The sequence below is a fragment of the Cydia splendana genome, chromosome 2, assembly GCF_910591565.1.
Source record: "Cydia splendana chromosome 2, ilCydSple1.2, whole genome shotgun sequence".
NCBI lineage: Eukaryota > Metazoa > Arthropoda > Insecta > Lepidoptera > Tortricidae > Cydia > Cydia splendana.
The window spans coordinates 30,265,909-30,290,794 of record NC_085961.1 but is presented as its reverse complement, the minus strand read 5'-3'; the positions used below and the strand labels follow the sequence as shown (position 1 = coordinate 30,290,794).

Sequence of the window (24,886 nt, the reverse complement as noted above, 5' to 3'; positions counted from 1 at the left end):
GCCGTGCATTTTTTGCTATACATTTGTCTGTCGGTGTCTGCGCGGCCGTGTCACGATAGATATGATTAAGAATAAATTAATAGAGACTGTATAGAAGAGTTTTATTTTGCCTGCTACGGCAAGTGTCTGGCACGCTAAATGTCTGTAGATATAAGTCGACCTTTACAGCTCAAATATGAAATTGAAAACGCCATACAGGTTCCGCGCCTAAAGTTAAAATATAGTGGACGCTGTAATCTAAGTACATATTCACCGAGACACGAGTCGTGTTCGATGCGTCGTGCAAAAATATCGCTCGAAGGCTTTACGCTAACATTTTACGTGGTTACGGCTCGGGAAAAGTATCGATCTGTCAAATATGTACTACTAAAGGTGGTACTAATACTAGATGCCGTCTACGCTAAGTCTGCACCCAAAATAGGTCAGTTTATTTAAAGTTGTACACTTCACTTTTTTATGTTATTTCTACTCAGAATCACAAGCTCTTTCAATCCTTATAGGAGAAAAAGAGTGTCCCAAGATTTTTATTTCCATTCCGTGATCAATGTTTATACACTTTGTATGACGGTTTCGTAATGGAAGGAACAAGAACATATGATATTTTTGGGAATTTATTCTTCTGTTAGGATCGAAAGAGCTTATGATTCCAAGTCAAAATAACATATAAATATTCTAAATCTTAAAAAATATAAAGTGTACTTTAAATAAAAGGAATCTTATACTAAATTACATCTACGCTAACTCGTGCGTCGCGTCAAATATGGTACGGCCAAACTTTGCCACTGCTTAGTCGCTGCAGACATAGAGTAAATGGTGTATAGCTTCAGTTTCATGCACTGGCTAAGAAAAAATAATATCCCTGTTACAAAGCCAAGCCGTAACCGAAATATTTAAAGAGCCAGTTTAACTCCAGAACATACAGTTAACATCAAAATTCATACTAACCTAATTGTACGCGCAAGATACTTCAGTATCTCTACAATATTGCTCTGCGGTTACTTAAAATATATGAAGGCAAACATAAACTGTTAACAAAATAATAAATTATTGTATTTACAATAAAATATGCATGGTGAAACTATTGCAGATAATGGAATGTAGGATAAAATAGTGCACTTATCGTAGGCCTTAATCGGTATAATAACTACGACTGTTTGACATGTTTTTTTTTAGATATTAGAACTAAGTTTGTGGAAAAGGATCCATCCTCTTAAGTTTGATATTTAAATTAATGTCTCTTGTTTTTGACAGAGTTCAAATTTTATCAACAGTTTTTACGGGTTGTAACTTCTCACCTTTTGTGCATGTAAGTATCCAAAAACACACAAAATTAAATTGTAGAATAATCACCTCAAACTGTGGTGTAAATTGTCACAATAATTATTAACAACGCCATCTACCGATATCGGCCTACTTTTAACAAATCAAATGGTAGATTACATGGAATGGTTTGTAAAATAAATACCCGTTTTAGTTATGATGCTTAAAAATTGTATAAAAGTGTAAAATACTTTACTTTTTATGTTAAAAAATATGCGAAAAAATATGCAGAATAATCAGAGGCACAAATTCAGGCTTAATTTTATATTACTTTCGAAAGGACGGACGAGCCAATGATCAAAATAACCAGTTTCAGAAATTGAAGTGAAGTGAAATATCTATTTTTAGTATACTTTCATGGTTAAAAAAGTCGCCAAATTAAGCGTATAAAGTATGTCCTTGACCCATCGGCGCAAAAATATTTTTTGGGAATCAGTGGTAGGTTTTCAAATGAATACTTAGTGCATTTAAGGCAAGTGCAATTATGTGCACAATTTGACATAATAGTACATTATATACCTAGGGAGGTAAATTCGTAAATGCTCCAGAGCGCAGGTGTTTGTGACCCATAAATATGCGATCTGGGGCTTTACGAATTACCGCCCGTGGTTTGTATAAAGTTTTACGTCTTGCCTTGGCCAGGAAGTGAGATTTTCTTCCCGTCCCGTGGGAAGAAAATCATAAAACTTGTAAAGAAACTTGAAAAGTAAAGTAAAAAATAAAACTTATGAAGGCCTAGTTTCTAAGATAGAACATGTGTTATCTATAAGATTTTTATGCCCATGAAAGTATACTAGTCAAGATATTAACCTGATGAATACCTACTAATTGCTATTTGTATCGTAAATATTACAGATATTACTTAAATACCTTAAACGACTAAACTACTGGTAATAAAAGTAAACAAGAAATTTATAAAACAAGACAGAGTAGTAAAATTAAGTTAATACAATTTTATTCGATTTAAGGCATTCTTCACATGAAATAAATATGTAAAATATAAAGTTGTGAGAGAGAATACTACGGTAATTTTATTCAAGGCTGTACACTACACCCTTTTTTCAAATATAGGATTTTTTATGTTATTTACACTCAGAATCAGTTAGATCATAATAGTAGAAAAAAATTACCCAAAATATTTCTTTGAAACAGTGTTTCGTTCCTTTCATTCCGTTACCGTCATACAAAATCTATGAAAAATGGTAACGGAGTGGAAATAAAACTCTTGGAACACTTTTTTTCTCCTATTAGGATCGAATGAACTCGTGAGTGTGAGTAGAAAATACATAAAAATGTCCAAATTAAAAAAAAAGTATACTGTACAACTTGAAATGTAATGGCCCACTACTGCCTTGTTATTAATATTTTACTTTGATTATAGATCTATTTCAACTACTAGTCTTAGCTGTCCTATTCAATAAATGAAAATGTAAAAGGTATATCTTAAACTATGGGAATACTTAAAACGTTGTACAGTACTCAGGTAGCCGTAATACGATAAGAAATTCATTTTGGTTCCTGGTTGATAATAATACAAATAAAAACTTAACAGTGATAAGTTCATAAATATTAAAAACAAAAAAATGGTCAGAAATAAATATGTAACACAACCTCGAGTGAACCTGCGTAATAGCTACAAAATGTATATTAGCTTAAAAAGTATCACTAAAAATCTATTTTACAAATTATTTCGTAAAAATAAGGTATAGCGCTCAATCTGTTAAAACAGCATTTATGTTTCTAGCTCCACTTATTTAGTACTAGTGCGGTACCTAGCTAGCATCTGAGACTAAAAAGATATGTTTAACAGATCGTCATACAATGTAGTTGACAAATTGATAAATTTGGCCAAACATAACTCATACTAAAGTCATACTTCGCAAATTTCCTGATGGCACTAGAAAAAAAAACCTATGCTAAATATTAAGCATAATGTCAATACAGATGTTTTTTCCGTAATGTTGGTTAATAAATAGATTTAATGTAGATCAAGTTTATGCGGAGTCCATCAGGGTTCCTGCGAAGTGTAGGTAAAGATTTCTATTATCAACGTCAATATTTTGTGTCACATTACAGACAAATTGTACAAGATGGACTTAGCACACAAGCAAAATGTTAAACATAAAGACAACAGCAGAATTCTTGCACGCAAAATCAATACTATATCAAAAATCCCAGCTTACCCGTCGAGCCTTTTCCAGAATCTAAATTTAGACCCTGTTAAAAAACCTAGCGTCGAAGATAAAATTCTAGATTTTTATAAGACCTAACACTACGCCTAAGCCTAGTTAACTTAGAGTAATTGAAATTTCAGGTACATAGTCGGCGTTTTTTTTTTAATTTAAACTGAGTTTTATACTTTATTTTAAATATATTTACATAGCTGTTTGTGCTTTAAAAAGTCAGTGTCTTATTTGTATGTTAAATTTTATTATTGCTGAAAGTTCTTCCACATATGTAAGTTAATGACAAAATAACACGGAGGTGGTAGCTTTTAATACTATTTTTTTTATATCGTCATCTGTTTATTTGTACAACTTTGGATCCAAATCCGTTTGTCATTTATTACTAAATAAATTATACTTTAGACAACACAAACAGCTTATTTTTTACATTTAATATAAATTGTACCTAGGTGCTTTTATTAAACCATTTAGTCATACTATTGATACGTTGTCTACGCAACATAAATCAATAACTATAGACCTGTTTAATTATTCTTTCTTAAAATAAACTTTAATACATATAATTAGAAAAGCAAACTCAATAGGCGTTTAATAATAAATTTCGTACCAAAACCACTTAATAAAAGAAATATATATAATTATATAATTTTAATAGACCGCCAAACTACTTTTAATAATTAATTGCCAAAAAATCTCATTTTAAGCCAAATTGGTAGTAACTATTTTTGGGGTTTCAAATAAACTTTGAAGTCATTATACTCGTATTATAATTATGGTAAAAAAACAATTGAATGTTAGAAAAAATCATTAGCAAACGTCCTATTATTAATAAATAAATAAACTAGCTAACCAGTAAATACCTTTCGGCATATCTACGGGGTCGATGGGTAATTACAGAAAACTTAATTTAATATTACGTATTATAAATTTTTAAAAAATCTTATAACGAAGAAAATGAGGTAGATATAATTGTGATATGGAATAAACAACGAACTTCGTCGTCGAGGCAGCCGGGTGTTCAGAGATATTCTAATTCGTTAGTAGTATAGTCTGTGCGGGAAGAGTCGTAGAATGTATTGCTTCCATTATATTCCACGACTCTTTTCTTTTCGCACAGACTCTAGTAGGTACAGTCACCATACGGGATTGTTATGCCATTTAGGGTTCTTGCGTAAGTATTGAACAACCAATTTAGCTAGAACCGCAAATGTTCATTATCTACCCGGTGATGGGTGTTTTTTCCAAAAAAAAAGGTTCGCAATTTTTTCAAAAGAATATTTCTGAACACCGAAAACATTTTAGTTTCAACAGAGTTAACATAAATTACCGCAAACATGGGAAAAACAGCGTAAGTGCGTCTAACTTGGAATAACTTTTAATTCAATAACGTGTATACTAGAATTTAATACCATTTCATATCAGTTACTTCGTTGCAATAAATTATTTATTATTTATATATTTTTATACTATCTACTTGTTTTCTCTTAGGTTTATAGGTATCCTAGTTTGAATAACTTTTTAGTGTAATAGTGTAAAATAACAGGTTTCTTCGTTACGTGCGCTAATAAAGGTACACAGTAGGTATAATAAAATCTAAACAAATTATAAAACATAATAAATAAACTTAGGCATACATGGGAATAATTAACGTTACATAACTGAAAGTATGACCTTCACCTTTGGGCTCTGTCATATTTCTAACTATCGCAGTGTCGAAGTCATTATTAATATGTATATTAATTGTGGAAATAAATACGGAGCATGTTCGTTCCTGTCATTTCTGTGTTCAACTCTTATTACAAACTATTATGTATAGTTTCCCTTCAACGAAATATGGAGCTATGTTCTAGTTCTTAATCAAAGTCCTGAAATCTAGGCGCATGTAACGAAGAAACAAAATAAGTGTGTAACATGATTATATTTATATGTGCGTTGGAAAATTGCTGCGCTACAGACAGATATTCGGAGGTGAATGTCCTACGGACAGATGTTCAATGGGGTTGGCATTCAAAGTATTTTACAGATAGCACAAGGATAGGTTATGCCTGTCAATCCTACGAATAGTGTCACTAGTTATTTCTTTTTTTTTAATTTTATGGCTTGGATGCTCTTTAAGCCAAATCTCATAAAACAAAACTAGAGACAGGTTAAACGTATGCTAGCGGCATCTATAAAACCCTTTGACAATTTCTAACCCCATTGTAAACAGCCGTACGACATTGTCTTTAATCTCTGTCCGTTGAAGCAGCACATCTATAAAAGGTACGTAGTATGTATGTGTACAATCTGAGGCGTAGGTACAGTAGGTAGGTATATAATATAATCAATGGAATTGGAATGCAAATTGTGAAGGTAACTTATAGCTTCTCAGGCTTTGTCTAAAAACTGTCTATGAAAGTCAGAAAACATAATAAACCGTCATTTAACATCGATAAATACTTTAAATGTTATGTACACGTGAATTTAGGTACTATAATGGGTGTTTGGATTTCATTTTGGTCTATATTTTGTACGATTACGTTGCACTAACGGTGAAACTAGGCTATTAGACAGGAAGTCCGGTGTCAGAGGCACTGTATTTCTAGACATACGCATAGCGGGCGCCACGGCCATGTTATTGTCTCCACGCTGTTTCCAAATAATCTCAGGCCGATTTAGTAACTCTATATACACGCCAAAACGGGCTATTGTTATATATACAGCGTAACAAAGTGCGCGAGGATGGCTCCGCGCTTGAAAGAACCGATAAATTATACTTTGTACTCGTACTTGTTATCAAAAATCAGCCTTACATCGTTAAAAATAAAGTCTATTAGGAACAAAACACGCCAAGCTATCCTCGCGCCGTCCTAAACAGTCTCCAGTAACTAGCAGCCCGGAGGCCTGCGAGGGATCGCCTATCCCTGTGTAATTCGGGGGTGGGGGCGAGAGGGGGTATCTCAACCGTTGGGTTGAAGCGTGGGTTGAATTTTGCTGTTGTCTAGCGTAAATTCCGAACTCCGAGTGATTTCGGAATTCATGTTATCGTCAGGTAGTTTGTTGAAGGAGTTGTTGGTACTGAGGTCGCGGGAGGACCTGGAGGTGTCGAAGTCGGGGCGTCGGGACGTGTCGAGGAGGTAGGACGCGGACGTGTCGGCCTCGAGGACGGTCTCGAGCGTCGTGTCGGCGTCGTGTCGCGACACGTCGAACGGCTCGTAGCGGCCTTTCTTCGTCTTACCGTTTGGGGTTTTCGACTGTGGGAGGAAAGTTTTTGTTGAGTCTAGAATATTTAGGAATATTCTGTGAATTTTGTTTAGTTGTTATACTGACCGTGGGGTTCTCAGTGATGTGTACGTGGCCGTTGAGGAGCGGCTCTCCTGCGGCACCGCCGTTTGCCAGTCGACCTCCAATATTCTGTTTAAAAAAAAACCAGTAATATTAAGGAACATATGAGTATTCAGTGTCTATGGTCATTATCATCAACCTGCCTCAAAGTTTGAAATAAAAATAATTTTTTTTAAGGTTATTTAGTAATAATGACAGCGAAACAATATCAAGTTATTCAAGTGGTTTGTAGAAATTGGACAACGTACCTTCATTTCCGAGCTCTCTCCTTCGTGTCCCTCGATAGGGGACATGGTCCTTCGTCGCGATCTGCATTTAAAAATATTTTCTAATTATTGACTATTCACTTATTATTATAATATATCGCGTAGGTATAATATTTTGTGTACATTTAAAACTAATATGCACGGCTGTATTTCCATTTTTTTTACAGATTTTTGTAATTTTTGAGATTGCCACCTTTGGTTGGCCATGTAGACTATGTGAACTTTATACTTCGCCATTAAAAAACCGCTTGTGTGACTTCACACACGGCGACAGCAGCAGTGTGGCCAGCACCAGCACCCAGCAGTGGAAAAAAATGGCGACGAGTTACCTGACTGGTGAAGCGGCCATTTTTCTACGCCGCCACACCAGCAGCGCTGCCGCCGCCAACACCAGCAGCACGCACGCCGCGCACCCGATGCCCACGCCTGTCAAAAAAGCTAACACATTATTACAAACAAGGTCACACTACAGTGTTCAGCTCTTGAAAAAACTTTTTTTTTTTTTTATAATTCCTTTTGCTATCTTTATAGATAACTTCTAATATTTCCTCATTGTTATAGATTTTGCATAAATTTCTTAACAGTATGTAGCTAATTATAAATAATACTCGCCTGTACAATATACATGTAAAGTACATAGAGACAAATGGAAGGTAGCTGGTACTTATAGCACAGGTTTATACCTAATTTAAGTACCAACGAAAGATCTTAGACAGATATACCTATGTAACATAACTTATGAAATTATGTATGAATGTAACCTTTTGAGCTTAATAAACTTTATCTTAACTTTATCTTATCTTATCTAGTGTTAACCTCGTAAGACCCACCATATAAAGTTTTAAATTCTTTAATTTGAATCTTATCTGTAAACTGTAATTTATAACGAATTTAGTTTGCATGAAGATTGATATTGGGCTGTAGGTATCCACGCGCGTCAGATGAATTCTTTGGTGGTCAAAAGGTTAAGTACGGCTCCAGAGAAAAAGTAATATTTTGTGAAAATCACACTAACATAACATGTAATCACAACCCTACTGCTATATTATAAATCTAAAACTTGGCATTTAGTTTTCATGCCAAAGCAAGTTTTGTACCCGACAGTTTACGCACGCCCTCTTGACTTGCACGTTAGAGGGTCTGTCATTTTGCGGCATGAATCGGAAACTTAAACTAGCAGTGAAGCTAAAATTATGGGGCTCCTGTGTTATCCAAAAGCTCCCTGTAGGTAGTTATTATTCGAAGAGTGTCTCACCTACGGCGATGGAGGGTTGTTCCGGGGCCGGAGGGATGGTAAGCACCTGTCCCGTGCCCTGCGCTGTCACTGTCACATATGTCGGCAGTGATAGGTCTAGACCCACAAGCTGTGGACAAAGAGAGCAATATTATAAACTTAGTAAGTAAATAAGCTAGCCAGATTACGTGGTCCCAATAAGGCATAGATTCCTTTTTGGGTCGGAATGTCAGATGGTAAGCCCTTTCGTAAAAACAGTGGTTACGTTAATTATTTGGAATTAATCGTGGAGGTACCTACTTCCTCAGCATGCTTTAGATGACAACCGTTGTGCCTTACTTACGATTAAGTAACAATGGATGCGGTGTGGTCTTATATAAGGTGGAGGTACTTCCTCAATTGAGCCTACAAATTATATTATCGTTGTACTTTCGTTCTTTTGAGGTCTTGGCATGATCTTGGACATAATTTAAATCATATTTAAATACACCCTAGTCAAAAAAAACTAAGGTTTTAGCTAACCTGAACATAGTTCTCAGTGACGTTGACAACACGCCACTTCTCGAGGGGCTTCGTGATATTCTGCGCGAATATGACCACTCTGAGACCAGTGCCAACACTGTGATACTATTTTTAACACGGCACACATAGACAGCAGTGTTTACCTGAACATGGTTTTCAGTGACGTTGACAACGCGCCACTTCTCGAGGGGTTGCGTGATGTTCTGCGCGAACTTGACCACTCTGGGGCCGCTGCCGACCCACGACACTGTGATGCCGCTGCTTGTGTACACGTAGGACAGGTCCTTGGCATCTGAAAGGTTATTTAATTGTGTCAAAATATTCTCATAAGAGGAAAGCCTTGTTAACAGTGTATGTGTAAATGTTCTATTTTAACATCGAAACTATAAAATCAATTTAATTAATGAATCGATTTTTATAGTCTGGAAGACTTCCAATATACGAATACTTTTGGTTTTTGGTTTTCGCGGTAGTCCCTCAAGAGGTACGAGCTAGTAATTAGCGAGAATTTTTCCTTATTTGAAAGTAAGATTTGATACACGTGTAAATAATAGCAAAACTCACAGAGTCCTTACACCGTACATTTGCACTTACCAAGATCCTTAATCTGTGGTGGGATGGTAAGAGTGTCACTCCCAGCTTTGCCTTCGTTGCTGATCACCTCCACGTAGGTCTCCGAGTTCGGATCCAGACCGGTCAACTGTAAAAAATACATTTTGAGTCATATATATTAAAAGTACTTTAAATTGGATCGAAATATGTCGATCTATTCGACTTAACAATACGTGAGTGACCTATTTAAAATAATTTAAATATGTTTGAGTCTCACGGGAGTTTTTTTAGACATATACCTGTCGTGGCTGGATTTTGATCATTTCATGTGATGACATTTTAGAATTGATCACTTCGTGTTATGGTTAGCTTAGGTTTCTATCTCTGACTGTAAGTCTTTAGTCTCGCTTTTAATACGACTATGACTACGACTATGTCGCACGGTGTACCGTCCAACCCATTCCACTCATAGCTTAGCTTAGTAATCGGGATAGTGTGAGAGTGAGGCACGAAGATCCTATCGCCTCCACTTATCACTGCTCTCTGCCGTTTGACGCCGCCGTAACATGTAGAAGCCGTTAGTACTTATAGCAAGAGACCCTTTACTCACGAGTACAGTGTTCCAATCAGTGTTGACAGTAGACCAGTCGCCCAGCGGCCCCAGCTTCTGCCTGTGTTGCACGGTGTACCGTCCAACCCATTCCACTTATAGTTCAGCTTAGTAATCGGGATTGCGTGGGAGTGAGACGCCAAGATCCTATCTCTCGCCTCCACTTATCACCGCTCTCTGCCGTTTGCCGCCGCTATAAGATGTAGAAGCCGTTAGTAATTATAGCAAGAGACCCTTTACTCACGAGTACAGTGTTCCCATCAGTGTTGATAGTAGACCAGTCGCCCAGCGGCCCCAGCTTCTGCCTGTGTCGCACGGTGTACCGTCCAACCCATTCCACTTATAGTTCAGCTTAGTAATCGGGATTGCGTGGGAGTGAGACGCCAAGATCCTATCTCTCGCCTCCACTTATCACCGCTCTCTGCCGTTTGCCGCCGCCATAAGATGTAGAAGCCGTTAGTAATTATAGCAAGAGACCCTTTACTCACGAGTACGGTGTTCCCATCAGTGTTGATAGTAGACCAGTCGCCCAGCGGCCCCAGCTTCTGCCTGTGTCGCACGGTGTACCGGCCGACTCCGTTCCACGACACTCGTACTGTCGTGGTGTTGATGTACTTGTATATCAACTTTGCGTCTGCGAATTACCAAAATTAATTTATTATCAGCAAATTAAAAATTTCGTGTCTTACAAATATAAAAAAAAAATCTATTTATTTCCACAAAAGTGCTTAAGTCTACCTGACTGTCTGTTTGTTGTCAACTCTGTGTTCTTCAACCATATATAATAGGATTTAAAGGTTTAAAGGAAAAAAAACCGGACAAGTGCGAGTCGGACTCGCCCACCGAGGGTTCCGTACTTTTTAGTATTTGTTGTTATAGCGGCAACAGAAATACATGATCTGTGAAAATTTCAACTGCCTAGCTATCACGGTTCATGAGATACAGCCTGGTGACAGACGGACGGACGGACAGCGGAGTCTTAGTAATAGGGTCCCGTTTTTACCCTTTGGGTACGGAATCCTAAAAATCAGTAGTACCTAAGTCATCTGATGAAAATATGTGGAAGTGATCATCTAACAAGGAGACTCCCGATTCACGAGTGGGGCTCAATAATTTAATAATTATCATGATTTATCGTAAAGCACTTATTTTCGATAGTCCTGAGGATATTAAGCTAAAGAGTTAGGGGTGGTGTGGGTCATACTCAGATTTAGGTTCTAAAAATTCTTTTCTGTTTTAAAAAATTGGTGAAACAAATGCGTACAAGAGAAAGGACGTGAAATAAGTTTTAGGCAATATCACTACAAATTAGGCTCCTCGACTACAGCATCCTCAACTTTCTGGAATAGAAGAGACATTTTTCCGAGTGCTATATTACTTACCTTCTTCAGCCAACGTAGCCACGCGATACGGCAGCTGCGCTTCAACAGCCTCGAGGTCTTGCAGCTGCGTTTCCACGCGCACTTCGTAGTCGCTGGCCGGCTGGAGGTTGTCTATCGTCACTGAGTGCTTGTCGCTGCAACATAGCAATGTTAAACGATGAGTATGGTGGTTAGAAAGAACGGAGCAATGTTTTGGCGGAAAGCATCCTAAAGATAAATAGGTAATCTAAATCGGTCCAGGCATCTTCGAGAAATCGGAGAAACTATATAAAAGAAATGGTTCATTATACAACAAGGGCACAAAGGAATTCAGTTTATCCAAAGCAATTTATCGGTCCGAGCGCACGCAGACCAGGAACTTATATTCCCTGGGCGCCAGCTCGTCGGTCTCCCACTGCACAGTGAGGCCGCGGGTCGTGACCTTATGTAAAAGACCCAGCCATGAACTTACCTGTACTGACAGTTGCCATCGTCGCTCGACGGATCGTCGATCTTGAGCACGCAGACCAGGAACTTATATTCCCTGGGCGCCAGCTCGTCGGTCTCCCACTGCACGGTGAGGCCGCGGGTCGTGACCTTATGTAAAAGACCCAGCCATGAACTTACCTGTACTGACAGTTGCCATCGTCACTCGACGGATCGTCGATCTTGAGCACGCAGACCAGGAACTTATATTCCCTGGGCGCCAGCTCGTCGGTCTCCCACTGCACGGTGAGGCCGCGGGTCGTGACCTTATGTAAAAGACCCAGCCATGAACTTACCTGTACTGACAGTTGCCATCGTCGCTCGACGGATCGTCGATCTTGAGCACGCAGACCAGGAACTTATATTTCCTGGGCGCGAGGTCGTCGGTCTCCCACTGGACGGTGAAGCCGCGGGTCGTGATCTTCGTCACTTGGATGTTTCGCGGCGTCGCCCGTACGTCACTGTGATTTAAGATTACTGTCAAGTTTTGCTATGAAGATGTTTTCACCAATTTGACACTACGGTACATTTTTGAGTTAAAAAGTAATGTGGTAAATGACAATCATCAAACTAGTATTAGTATTCTGATACGTAGGTTATATTTTGTTTTAATTACATTTTAACAGACTTAGTACCAGCTAGCCATTATTTAACAGTTTTCCAGTCATTTATTCAAAGGTTAGCTGTATGGATATGATGGTCGTTCTTGTCTACGTGATAGCGTGATAAACCGGTGTCCGGCACTTTATATTCCGCGGAGTTAAATTTGTGATAGTTATTTTATCACGTGGATAAAATCATCCATAATACGCCGGCTGGAAGAGTTATATCGACATAAGGTAGCCTTTGATTCTGAATTTCTTGAAACCTTCGCCCTGATTTGTATTAACTATGTACATTCAATTAAATGATTACAACTCCTACAACTAACCAGTATCTGGTCGCAGTTCTAATGTAACCTACTTTTCTGGTAGCCGATTATCTCCTAGCATTCTCATGTGTAATGTGTAACCTAGCATTACCAGGCCTTGCCCACTATTGGCAGTCGGTTGGCGATCAAACCTCACCCAGTGCTAAGGTCCAAGGACCGCCACGGCACGTTGCTCAGGTTCTGCTGCAGCCAGGGTCGAGTGCGGGTCCCGAGCACGCGGATTTGAAGGTCACCGTATTCGGGTACTAGAAAGAAAATAAAGTAGGGGGTTATTAGTACCTAGAAACTGCGTAATTGCTCGGAAAATGTGTACTTTGCCTGTCATATAGTATTTTGACATGGTACAATAATGTCATTTATTTATTTATTTATTTAAAATTTAAATCAGGCAACAAGGCCCATATTACAAATACCTTACAGACTAACATACATATATATATATATATTATAAACTTAAAAACTAAACACTATTTATGCGACAAAACGGCGTGGCTCCGTTGAATCGGCTGTTCTTGTGTCGGATTCGGCAGTTTGCCCCGGAACCTCCGAAACACGACACCTTTCGGCCAGAAGTCGGCGCACTCGATGGTCTCTTGCAGCGGTCGCGGCACGCGCACCACAAAAGAGTTGAAGTGCACGTAGTGGCGCGATCGAAGCTGGAACACCCTCAGCGAGTAACCGGTCATTAATGAAGCGCTAGTGGCTTAGCGGTAAGAGCGTGCGACTTGCAATCCGGAGGTGCGGGTTGAAACCTCGGCTCGTACCAATGAGTTTTTCGGAACTTAGCTCCCATGAACCGTGGTAAAATGCCGGGACAACGCGAGGAAGATGACGATGGTACAATTAATATCATTGTTAAAGTACCGGTAGCGAAGAAGATCGATGTCATTCTTAAAACGCGGAAGTCATGGGTTCAAAACTCCAGTTCGTATCAATGAGAAAATATCATTTGATATTTCCGTTGCTTCATAGTGAAGGAGTTTTCGTCGTGAGGAAGCAGGACTAATTCAGGGAGGCTAAATAATATATCCTCTCTGACTTAGAATGTCAGAGGGTAATAGCTTCCGTAAAAACCAGAGTCTACACCAATTATTGGGATTAGGTTGTCAAAAGCGCATCCAGAGCACCTTCGGGTTGCAACTGAAAATACTAAAATGAAAAATAAGGAGGCTATATATCCACTTACTATCTAAAGTATAGTTGGTGACCGTCCCATCCAAAGTCACATTGGTGACCGCGTCATGCTTGTCTGCCATCCGACTCTGCAGGATCCACTCCACCACCCCAGGAGCCTGCTTAGCGAACTTCTGCCATGACACCAACACCGACTTGTCATCCTTTGTCAAGTTTATTGGAACTGGAAAAGACACAGGCTGTTGTAGGTACAGGTTTAAATAACTTGCAAATAGTGTTTTATTGTAGTGCCTAAACGCCTTAAAAGAATCAATTTTAATAAAGTAATCATAATTTTTGTAATGTATTTTTATTTTTTTATACAAGGAATTCCAACAGCTATGAATGATAATACATTGGACTTTTTAGATAACATTACAGAGCCAATTATAGGAACTCGCAAATAGAAACTGAACTCTTTTCGCGCCATGATTAATAAGTCGCTGTTAACGTGAGCCATCGTTTATATTGTATGTTATAGAACGATTGGCCGCCGGCAGCGAAGCGCCCCTCGAACAAAGAAAGGCTTTGCCAGAAGGCCAAGAAAAAGCGTATACTCTTGACTTCACGCTGACATTAACACGCTGGCGTCAACACTTTCTCTCTCTTTCAGAAATTCACACTATAATTCCTGCACCACTAGGTACATAAACATAAGGTGGCTTTGTTTAAATTACACTTACCTCCTTGTCCTTGGCAGACCACGAAATCCGAGAAGTCAGTGGCAGCACCCTTGGCAGATTGAATATATGCGCGAACCTACAATAAAAAATCCTCTCAATATGCATACTTGTATAAATAATTCTAAATTTAACTTTAAAATGAAAAACATGGGGGTTTACTAAAGTAGATGCTGAGCACGTAAAATTTGGTGCATTGACCCGCTTGTTCCTATCTCTATCGCACGCGCGTAATTATATTTCTGTTTCGCTCATGATGTCGGCAATCAATAACACTGTGCGAGCGAGACAGCAGTATAAATATGCGCGTGCGATAGAGATAGGAAGAGGCGGGTTAATGTACGAAATTTTACGTCCTTAGTTTAGAGAGACAGCTTACTTGAAAGCGGTATGGCGTGAGCGCTTTAGGTACGCTCACCACGGCGCGAGGGTCTTGCACAGGAGGTCCTAGCGGCATCCCTGTCCCACCAGGTTCTGGAAAAAGGACAGAAATATAAATCGCGAAGCAGTGGCTGTTCAAATCTAAAGGGCCTTAGGGTAGTATTCCACTTGTCCAATTTCTTTTTCCAATGTCATTGCATCTCTCTCTCTCTCATTAAGCAAAATGTGAGACGCAATACACATTGCACAAATAAATTGGATAGGTGGAATGCCAACCTTAGCAAAAAGTCGCAGAAAGGTAGTTTTATCAGGAAAAACAGCTTGATCAGCGAGTCTTGTCACAAACTATTAAAAAAAAACTTATTATATAAAATTGTTAGCCTTGAGCTTTAATGTGTCATAAGGCATAAAAGCCAGCACTTCTTTAGGTAAGGTACCCATCGGACTTGAACTTCCTAAACACCCACAAGAGTTCATTAGATACCCTAAAACTTTAGTCTATATGCATACCTTGTGCCGTAGTATGCACTGTATAAGCCAGCACATCCGTATGCGGGTGGATTTCATCACAAAAAAATTCACCATACAAATTTTTTTTTTTTTTAATGTTTAATTTAACACGATTCTAGCTGGGTAAAGTAATAGGGGGCTGTATATTGAGGATATTTATGGAATTTATACAATCATTTGTGGCTTATATTTGAACTTATCGCTTTCGGAAAATAAAAACGCAAGATGGTGATGACAATCATGGTATGGTAATGACTCTTTTATAGACGGTAATGACACTGCATGTACGGTAATGACGATTTGGGAACTAATTTATATATGTATTAAAAACGTATTAAAAAAACAAAAACTTTTTTTAATTGTAAGGCTTTAGAACTTTAATAAACATTACAAATAACATGTTTTTGAAGATAAGACTAGCTACATAAATTATTTTTAGAAAATTATAAAAAATACATTTTATTCATATAAATAAATATATAACAAGTATTTTTAGGGTTCCGTACCCAAAGGGTAAAACGGGACCCTATTACTAAGACTTCGCTGTCCGTCCGTCCGTCCGTCCGTCCGTCTGTCACCAGGCGGTATCTCACGAACCGTGATAGCTAGACAGTTGAAATTTTCACAGATGATGTATTTCTGTTGCCGCTATAACAACAAATACTAAAAACAGAATAAAATAAAGATTTAAATGGGGCTCCCATACAACAAACGTGATTTTTGACCAAAGTTAAGCAACGTCGGGAGTGGTCAGTATTTGGATGGGTGACCGTTTTTTTTTTTGCTTTTTTTTTTGTTTTTTTATTTTGCATTATGGTACGGAACCCTTCGTGCGCGAGTCCGACTCGCACTTGCCCGGTTTTTTATTGTATAATTTTAAATAATTTATATTCCGAAATAGGCAATTTATGTATTATTAATTTTTTTGGGTTTTTTCAATGTTAAATCATATTAACAATATTGTACTCTTATTATCAGTTTAAACCCGCATCTTCTTTTATCTACTGCATAACTTGGTATTTATATCATATTATAAAATTGCTGGCTTACCAGTGAGCTTAATTTTTATGATATATTACTTTTTTTGATAATTTGATTCATTGCATAAGTTTGTATTTTTGTTGTTTTATAAATTAACTTTAAAAATAGCTATAATGATTTAAATCCATATATATGTTGTTTAATAGCTAAACATAAATATATAATCAGTGTTTTATAAGTTGCAAGACCCCTACTTGTAATGCATGTCATAAATTACAAAATGTTAGGTAATGGGTCCGGTGACTAATTTATTTAATTGCTGTAATTATATACATCAATTAATATAATATTATCAAAAAACATAAGGCCATCACGATAGTGAGCCAGTACTGTAGCCTATGGTCGCTTAAAACTTAATATATGTTGCTTGTTTAAATACTTTGTTTTAACACGACTAACATGCAATTACAGACTCTAAGTTGCACGATTTACATTATTAGATAATAAAAAATAAACATTTGTATGTTCTAAGTTCTAAGTGACCTAAATGTTGCCTACTTCAGTCAAAATGTTATTTAAAAACTAACCATCCTCTAGTGTGAAAGAAATAGTCATGTCTTCTTCTACATTTATTCTACATTTATAAGGTAGACATTATATAGTGTTAGAAGACATAGAGAACGTTTTTCAAACATACAGCTTAATTTCATAATGAATTATAGCAAAATAACTAGAAAAGTTTCAGAGAATCGTCATCACCATACACATGAAATCATCACCGGTCGTCATTTTTTCCCGGTGATGATGGGTATGGTGTTGACGATTTGAGAGTTTCTTGTTTTTATTTCTAGAATACGAATAATAGTAGTTAATATCTATGCTACACAATAAACTTCATGTAGTTTGCCATTCATTTCAATAATTATTTCTAATATATCATTTGTAACTTTTTTAAACCAAAGCATAACGGTGATGATGCTCTGTTGTAACAAACTACGTTTTACAAATTTGTTCGTAATATTTCTCACGATTCAATCATGTGACTTTATAGTGAAATCATTTTTGGCATTCTATATTAAAGTGAAAAATAGAGCAAGGACCTTTAGCGGTATTTCGTTGTTCATACACGGAGATAAGCTCACATTGACATTACCATGACGGTGTTGACGAATATTCGTGACAAAATTTTAAATATTTTTAAATGTACTTTCTCGGTGAAGGAATTATTGCATATTTTTTCATGTGTTAAACAACAACATGGAAAAGATATAAGTAAAACAAAAATCGCAATCGTACGATAGGTATGCTATAATTTTCACTGCAAACAAAAAGGTTCAGATTTTTCCGGTAGACGGTGATGACTTTAGACACATAAAACATTTTATATAAAAAAAACTATTAAGTTATTGGAGATGGTAATTGAAGGAACATGAAGATAATAGTTCTTAAAAATATATAAAAAAGTTGCAACTCGCACAACCTACTAGTTTTTTTTATAAAGACCGAACCATAAGTTTTCGCAGGATTTTGAAATCCACCCAGGCACTGGAGCCCAACGCACGAGCACCTCTTGAGCCCCCAGTACATGTGATATCTTGTAACGTCTCTTCCCTTTATGCAAACCTCGAGCCGTAGTATATATAAGTCAGCACATCAGTAGGCATAGGTTTCCACCGAACTAGCACAACCTGAACACCCAGAGGCGCGCAATATAAGATAGGCTATAGCTTTTGATAACTACCTTGAGCCGTAGTGTGCACTGTATAAGCCAGCACATCCGTAGGCACTGGAGCCCAACGCACGAGCACCTCCTGAGCCCCCAGCGGGGCGCAGGTGATGTCTTGAGGAGCGGCGATGGCCGGCGGCCCCGTCACTGTCAGCGTCGCCCACGCTGACGCCATTGACACGTTGTTGCTTGCGAAACATTGGTATACACCTGCACAGATAGGTACCTAAAGTTTAGATTACCTAAGTCAAAAATTTATAGTCTGTCAAGCAAAGTATGTCAGTAGCAATGTACAGCAAAGTGAAGTAGGGCAACACTCAAAGACCAGTATTGCGCTAAGAAAAGCAGCAATGTACATCGAACATAAACATGTAATTATCATAACCTCACATTTTACTAATATTTACGATTAACGCGCATGACTGTACATTGTAGGCATAGGCACCTTGACTTTGCTTAAGTTCATACACAATCTTATTTAATATGTATATTGGTATTTAATGGTAATAGCAGATTTTTTTCTAGAAATAGCAACGATTGTAGAATATTAACAAACAAGATGGCTGTCATTCACGATCCACATTGCACAGATAAAACACAGATGACAGGCGATTTTGGAATTATTTGAAAACAGTGTTGCTAACCTGCATTTTTTCAAATTTGCCGCCTTTTGCTACTGACAAGCATCAAACATCAAACATCAAACATCAACATTTATTCAGCAAATAGGCCACAAGGGCACTTTTACACGTCATCATTGAATTTATAGGTGAACCAGGATCTATTGAGGGTGCGCCATGTTACGGAAATTTGTTGGTACTAATTTCTAGCAATGGCAACAATTTTAATAATAGACAACATCTACCCTCTATGATAGTTGTCAATATTGACAATGTAAACATTGCTTTGTCTAGTTTCGTGTGAATTATTATTAGACTGCAATAATCATGCCGAAAGTTTTAGATTTTACAGAGAAAAAGTTGTAAATAGTGTATATAGTTATTTATTGGAAAAATAACGTGCGGGAGAGAAATTTCTTCCATTAGAAAACATAACGAAATTAGCACCTGAATTGACGGGTAAGTTTCAAACTTATGGACAAATGTCACTATAGTCAGGTCGTCACGATTTGGTTGATGTCTTGTAATAATTTGATTTGTGTATTAGGTGTATCGCATGCATCGGCATCACGGATTGCTAGCGAAGGGCGTAAGGGCGGAATTAAACGACCAAACCTAAAAAAAAAGAAAACAAAAAAAGAAAATAGATTTGGGTGATTTTGATTTATGTGTCATACGTCGTAAAATTCACGAATTTTATAGCGTAAAAAGCGAAGAAATATCCAAACATCAAACTTCGCACTTATTAAAGTTGTCGGAATAAAACAAAAATCATCTGCCAATTTCCATTGTCCCCACTATACAAATTGTTGCTATATAAAATTCAAAACGAGCGCCCTCTTGACAATACTCCCAAAGTTCTGGTTTACCTTATACATACAAGGAAAAATAATAACATCAACAATTTTATAAAATAAAACTAACAATTCAATCTAACGTATTACAATAACTAAGAGATGTATATGGTCTCTTAATGTCGAATTACATAAAAAATACAGATACAAAACACAAAAAAAAAATCTATAATATTTAGAGGTGTAAATTCAAGTCAAGATTTGCTTGACCAAGTATACATTCTACACTGTGTGTAATTTTTTAAAACACCTAGGTAGCAAAAACTATAAAAGTTCGTAAAGAAACTTCTCGAGAAGACCAAGAAGTCAGAGTAAAGAAGAAGTAGAATAAGTACTAAGTTAATACTCTCAGCGAGGTTTGTTTAACTTAACTTTTTCTTTTACGGTAGACCCTCGGATACCTACCAGCGTCTTTAGAAGTAATGCTGTTGATGACCAGCTCGATACGTTCCTCGTCGCCCGGGTTCAGGAAAGCAGCTTTCCACAACCCAATCTGAAATATTGATTGCACAATTAGCATTTTTAATTCTCCTACATAGACAGAACGTAAGTTCTATAGCTAAAATTTATATTTTTTGTTAAAGAATAATTATTGTGTTGAGGAAGCGTGATTGATTACAATCTTTAATTAACAAAAAAATTATACATTGACACAACAGTTTCATCAAGTGTCCGTTCCGAGAGGAAATGCACGAGTTAATACAAAAAACCAAAACCTCGGTGACTAAAACACTATAAAGGCCAAGCTAGCTCTGGAGCAAAGTGGCAAGCGATAAGGGACAGAAATGCTATCAAAGCGGACGTATAGTGCCACTCGCACACTATGTCGCTGTCAATAAATAATATGAAGTCCACTGATAGTCTCATCGGAAGATCAGCAGTGCTGAAAGTCGCCAGCGTCATGCTGAGATGAGACCATTTCGTGGCACTTTCTCCTTCCTATGTTTTTCTGTTTTGTATCATTTTCTCTTCTCTATTTATGCTCAGTGGCGTAGCATGAACTAATCTAGCCGTGGGCGAGGTCGCATCTGCGAGGCGCTTTTATGCCCGAAGGCGCCTCGCGCGAGGCCCCCCTTGGGGCGCGAGGCCGTGGGCGACGGCCCACTTCGCCCACGCCTAGCTAACTACGCCACTGTTTATGCTGACGAATAAATGATTTCTATTTATATACTCACCTTCTCAGTAAGAGCCAACGGTACTCCGTCCTTGTACCAAGTGATATTAGGCTCAGGTCGGCCTGTAGCGGTACAGTTGAACCGGATGGTGCTGGCTCGTATCGCTTCTTTGGACACCGGCGGCAGAGTGATGTTGACAGGTTTGGTCACTGTCACGTTGTATGTCTGGCGACAAGGACATAGTTATGTATGTAGAAATATATATCCCATCAAAAACATTACATGTAAATAGATGCAAGTCTCGCAACGTAATTCTTCTACCACAAAAAAGTTCAGAGATGTATATGTGAAACCAAGTCGGTTATTTTAAAATAAAATCGTATCAATATTAGATGTCTTTCCTCGAAAGAATGGGAAGATCGTGCTGTAAAGAGAGCATACTTGGGTCGACCGAATGGACGCCGCGCGCCGTCCTGTGGGTTGCCCTACTCGTAAGTATCGGTGGGCGGATCGAGTGGAGGCAGAGGGGCTACCGCGAAAACCGAAATTCGCAAATTGCGGGGATCTTACTCTTTTACTCCAATGAAGGCGTAATTAGAGTGACAGAGAAAAATGCCCGCAATTGACGATTTTCGGTATTGGCGGTAGCCCTACAGATCTCCGGGAGCTCGGCGTCAGTGAAAACTGGCGTGAATCCGCGCAGGACCGAGTAAAACGGCGTGCTCGTGTGTTGGAGGCCAAGACTCATGTTGGGTCATCGCGCCAACTGCGCACGTAGTACCTACGTAGTAGTAGTAAGTATTTGATATCTTTAATTTTAAATACATATGTGTATATAGGTGATTGCTATAGTTATTGGCCACTACATAGTAATTAGCCTTTCCAAAAAAATCAGAAAGAAACAAGTCAAACTAAGTCTTATTGTAAAGAGTGGCCAATTACTATGTAGTGGCCTATAACTATAGCAGTCACCCTATAAGTGATCCTCACACTTTTTAAACGTCAAACCTAATTGCCCCCGTCAAACCGGGGTATGTTTATGTTAGATATTAGTTAAGTTATTTTCGTTTAAACTTCCTGAATACATTTTATTCCATTCTACTCGTAAAAACACACTAAGTATGTACAATACCGATATGTGTTAAAGATCATTTTTTCATTAAACTTCAAAACAGCATATACCGTAGGCTTGCCACCGTAATAACATAAAAAGTGGACATTACCGTAACAATACATCTTCGGTTATAAAAGACCACCGAGTGCGTACTTACGTTTTATTTTTGTCAATTTACTTCCATTAAATTACCATAATGTAAAGCCAGGAGTATAAACGTTTAATATCCAGGATCGTAATTTTTTAACGGCGCGGTTATATTAAATTTACTAAAATATAAAGTAAATTAAAATTGTTTTAGACTCCTTTTGATGCCGAGTTAATTGTGCAGATATTTTCTATTAAAATGGTTGATAAAGGATGGATTAAAAAAAAGATTGCTTCTTGCTCTAATTTTATTAGGTATTAAATAAGAAGATTAGTGAAAAATAAACACAATTTGTTAACAGTATTACTATAATGAAAACTTAATTTTATTCACCGTTTGTTATTAGGAATATGTACTTTAGAAAAAGTTGCAATAGCCAAATGGCTCAAGATTTCATTTGTCGAACCGTGGCTCGTGGTTCAATTTTGGAATATTTCGCTTGCTAGTTGCTCGGGTATCAATATTAGCATGAGAGGTTAAACAACAATTTTGTCCCCTTGTAAAACACTAATACTATTATTCTGTAGCGAAATATAACGGTACCGTTATTTTTTTCGATACCTTAACATTTATCATAATGGTGTCGTTATAGCTTTTTGACAGCAACGTCAACAGCGGTCACATGTGAGTGGATTTCGTTCGGCGGCGGCAAATGTTACGATTGAAGTTTTTCGGTACCGAAATAATACCGGTTAAATACCGGTAGGTATAATAAAGGTATCCCGCCTATGAAAAATAGCGGTAGCGTTATTTTATACCGGTGCCGTACCTTTACATTTCAACCGATATAGTTCTACCTTTAAAATGAATCGGTATCATTAAACATGATTAAACAATAGCGGTACCGCACCATTTATACCGTAACGAAATCAGTCCCTGCCCATAATTAGCAGAACATTGTCTGCAACTTATAAATAAAATCTGGTTAAACGAGATATCTCGGTCGTTACATCTCGCATAACAATTAAGTGTACCCGTCTGCACGTGTTACATTATTTTGCATCATCCGAGTGATCCGAGTATCGCGAGGCCGGATTTTTTACAAGCTTTTATTTAACTTGCCCTGTTAATACGAGTACGAGTGTGAATGTGAGTGTGGGACTGTGGGTCAAATCTTGGTAGCTAAATTTGACCCACTTCCCGATTTCCGATTAAGCTGAAATTTGGCATACATATGTAAATTGGATGACATTGCAAAATTATGAGACATGTAGCTGATCTGATGATGGAGACAGGAGGTGGCCATGGGAACTCTGTGATAAAACAACGCTAACTAATTGTGTTCGGGGTTGTTAGAACTGCCGGCCTAGCCAAGTTTACAATCGCTATCGCTTCGACAACGAAAAGCATTATGTCTCTCTATCACTCTTACATATTAGTGTGACAGTGACAGTTGCGTTTCGATCGCTACGAAGCGTAAGCGATTGGCGTCTTGGCTACGCGGCCTGTCTCGTTAAGTATTAGTCGCCTGTGGAGAGAAAAGTACAGTCAGCGATAAAAGCTTGTACCTAAAACTTATTGGTAGTATCTTCGTAGGCAGCGCCACTACCGACAAGGTCGTTATTATAACCTCAGCTCGTGTGAATGTCTTTAAAAACTTTCAAAACCCTTTGAACTTCTTAGGGATCGACTTTCAAACAGCTTGTAGCTCGACAAAATTTGAAGAATACACAGGTACTTTAAATAAGTAGGTATAATAATATTTCAAATTGTAAAGTTCCTCTTCGGTTTATATTGTAACGGTATCAGTATCTAAGTAACGGAACTGCCGGACTAGCCAAGGTGACAATCGCTAACGAAACGCTAGATAGAGAGCTATCACTCCTCCATATTCGTGCGACAGTGACAATTGCGTTTCGATCGCTACGGAGCGTAAGCTGTTGGTATGTTGGCTACGCGACCTGTTAATTCATACTATCCATACTAACAATACAAAAATTATAAATGTAAAAGTAAGACTGTCTGTTACCTCTTCTCGCTTAAGCCGCTGAGCTGATTTAGATGAAATTTGGTGTGGAGATAGTTTTAGGCCCAGGGAGGGACATTAAGATAGTTTTTATCAATCATCGAATTAAATCAATGCACGAAGTCGCGCGCAGGCACTAGTAATGACTAAATATCAATATATACGAACCACGTGGAAAGTTATACTAAATATCAATACGAACCACGAGGAAAAAATATAAGTCGTACGATTATTTATCCAAACCTCTTCCTAGAATTTGGTGAGGTTACTCGTGCGAAATAATTTATGTTAACAGGTCCACCTCAATGAACAAAATATACACAGAGTCACAGACTCAACAACTAGACAACGCGAGTGACCGTACAATTTGGACATTTTTTATAACCCCCTGAAATTTGACATCAACATTGAAATAACATCAGGGTAGGGTTCATCAGAGTATGCTCCATGTGCAAGAAAAGAAGAAAGATATATTTAAATGGGTTGTTTTTCACCTGTAGGTAGATTATATTTTTATTACACTTAGGTAGTTTTACATATTTAGCAGTAATCGTATCTTAAGTACGAATGGTATTTGTCGTAAATGTCGTAAACGCATAGATTAGTGCCGACTTAACTATTTAAGTAATTAATTTTTACGACTTCTTTATGGTTATTGTATAGTTGTTAATTTAATGTACCTACACATTAAATTAATAATTATACAATTATATTAATTACGGCAGCTGCTGCTTATTCTGCGTTAATATAGTGACCAATAACAAATATTAGGACAGGTGCTTAGAAGCCGAAGGGAAATATGTACCTATCATAACAACCATGACAT

General features: G+C 37.7%; 1 protein-coding gene across 1 annotated transcript in view; it reads right to left on the bottom strand.

Moving 5' to 3' along the window:
* Nucleotides 1-4,751: 4,751 nt before the first annotated feature.
* The window catches only part of LOC134806120 (protogenin-like), a 148,640-nt gene continuing 128,505 nt past the window's right edge, over nucleotides 4,752-24,886 (bottom strand). The window contains exons 8-24 of the mRNA XM_063779401.1: nucleotides 20,893-21,057; nucleotides 20,123-20,210; nucleotides 18,259-18,453; nucleotides 15,025-15,119; nucleotides 14,649-14,724; nucleotides 13,979-14,149; nucleotides 12,929-13,037; nucleotides 12,158-12,322; nucleotides 11,397-11,530; nucleotides 10,503-10,648; nucleotides 9,447-9,552; nucleotides 8,996-9,144; nucleotides 8,352-8,460; nucleotides 7,426-7,522; nucleotides 7,079-7,139; nucleotides 6,816-6,899; nucleotides 4,752-6,739 (exon numbers count right to left, since the gene is read on the bottom strand). Of these exons, the coding sequence (XP_063635471.1) occupies nucleotides 6,446-6,739; nucleotides 6,816-6,899; nucleotides 7,079-7,139; nucleotides 7,426-7,522; nucleotides 8,352-8,460; nucleotides 8,996-9,144; nucleotides 9,447-9,552; nucleotides 10,503-10,648; nucleotides 11,397-11,530; nucleotides 12,158-12,322; nucleotides 12,929-13,037; nucleotides 13,979-14,149; nucleotides 14,649-14,724; nucleotides 15,025-15,119; nucleotides 18,259-18,453; nucleotides 20,123-20,210; nucleotides 20,893-21,057 (2,244 nt within the window). The 3' untranslated portion in view covers nucleotides 4,752-6,445. The remainder of the gene's footprint in view (nucleotides 6,740-6,815; nucleotides 6,900-7,078; nucleotides 7,140-7,425; nucleotides 7,523-8,351; nucleotides 8,461-8,995; nucleotides 9,145-9,446; nucleotides 9,553-10,502; nucleotides 10,649-11,396; nucleotides 11,531-12,157; nucleotides 12,323-12,928; nucleotides 13,038-13,978; nucleotides 14,150-14,648; nucleotides 14,725-15,024; nucleotides 15,120-18,258; nucleotides 18,454-20,122; nucleotides 20,211-20,892; nucleotides 21,058-24,886) is intronic.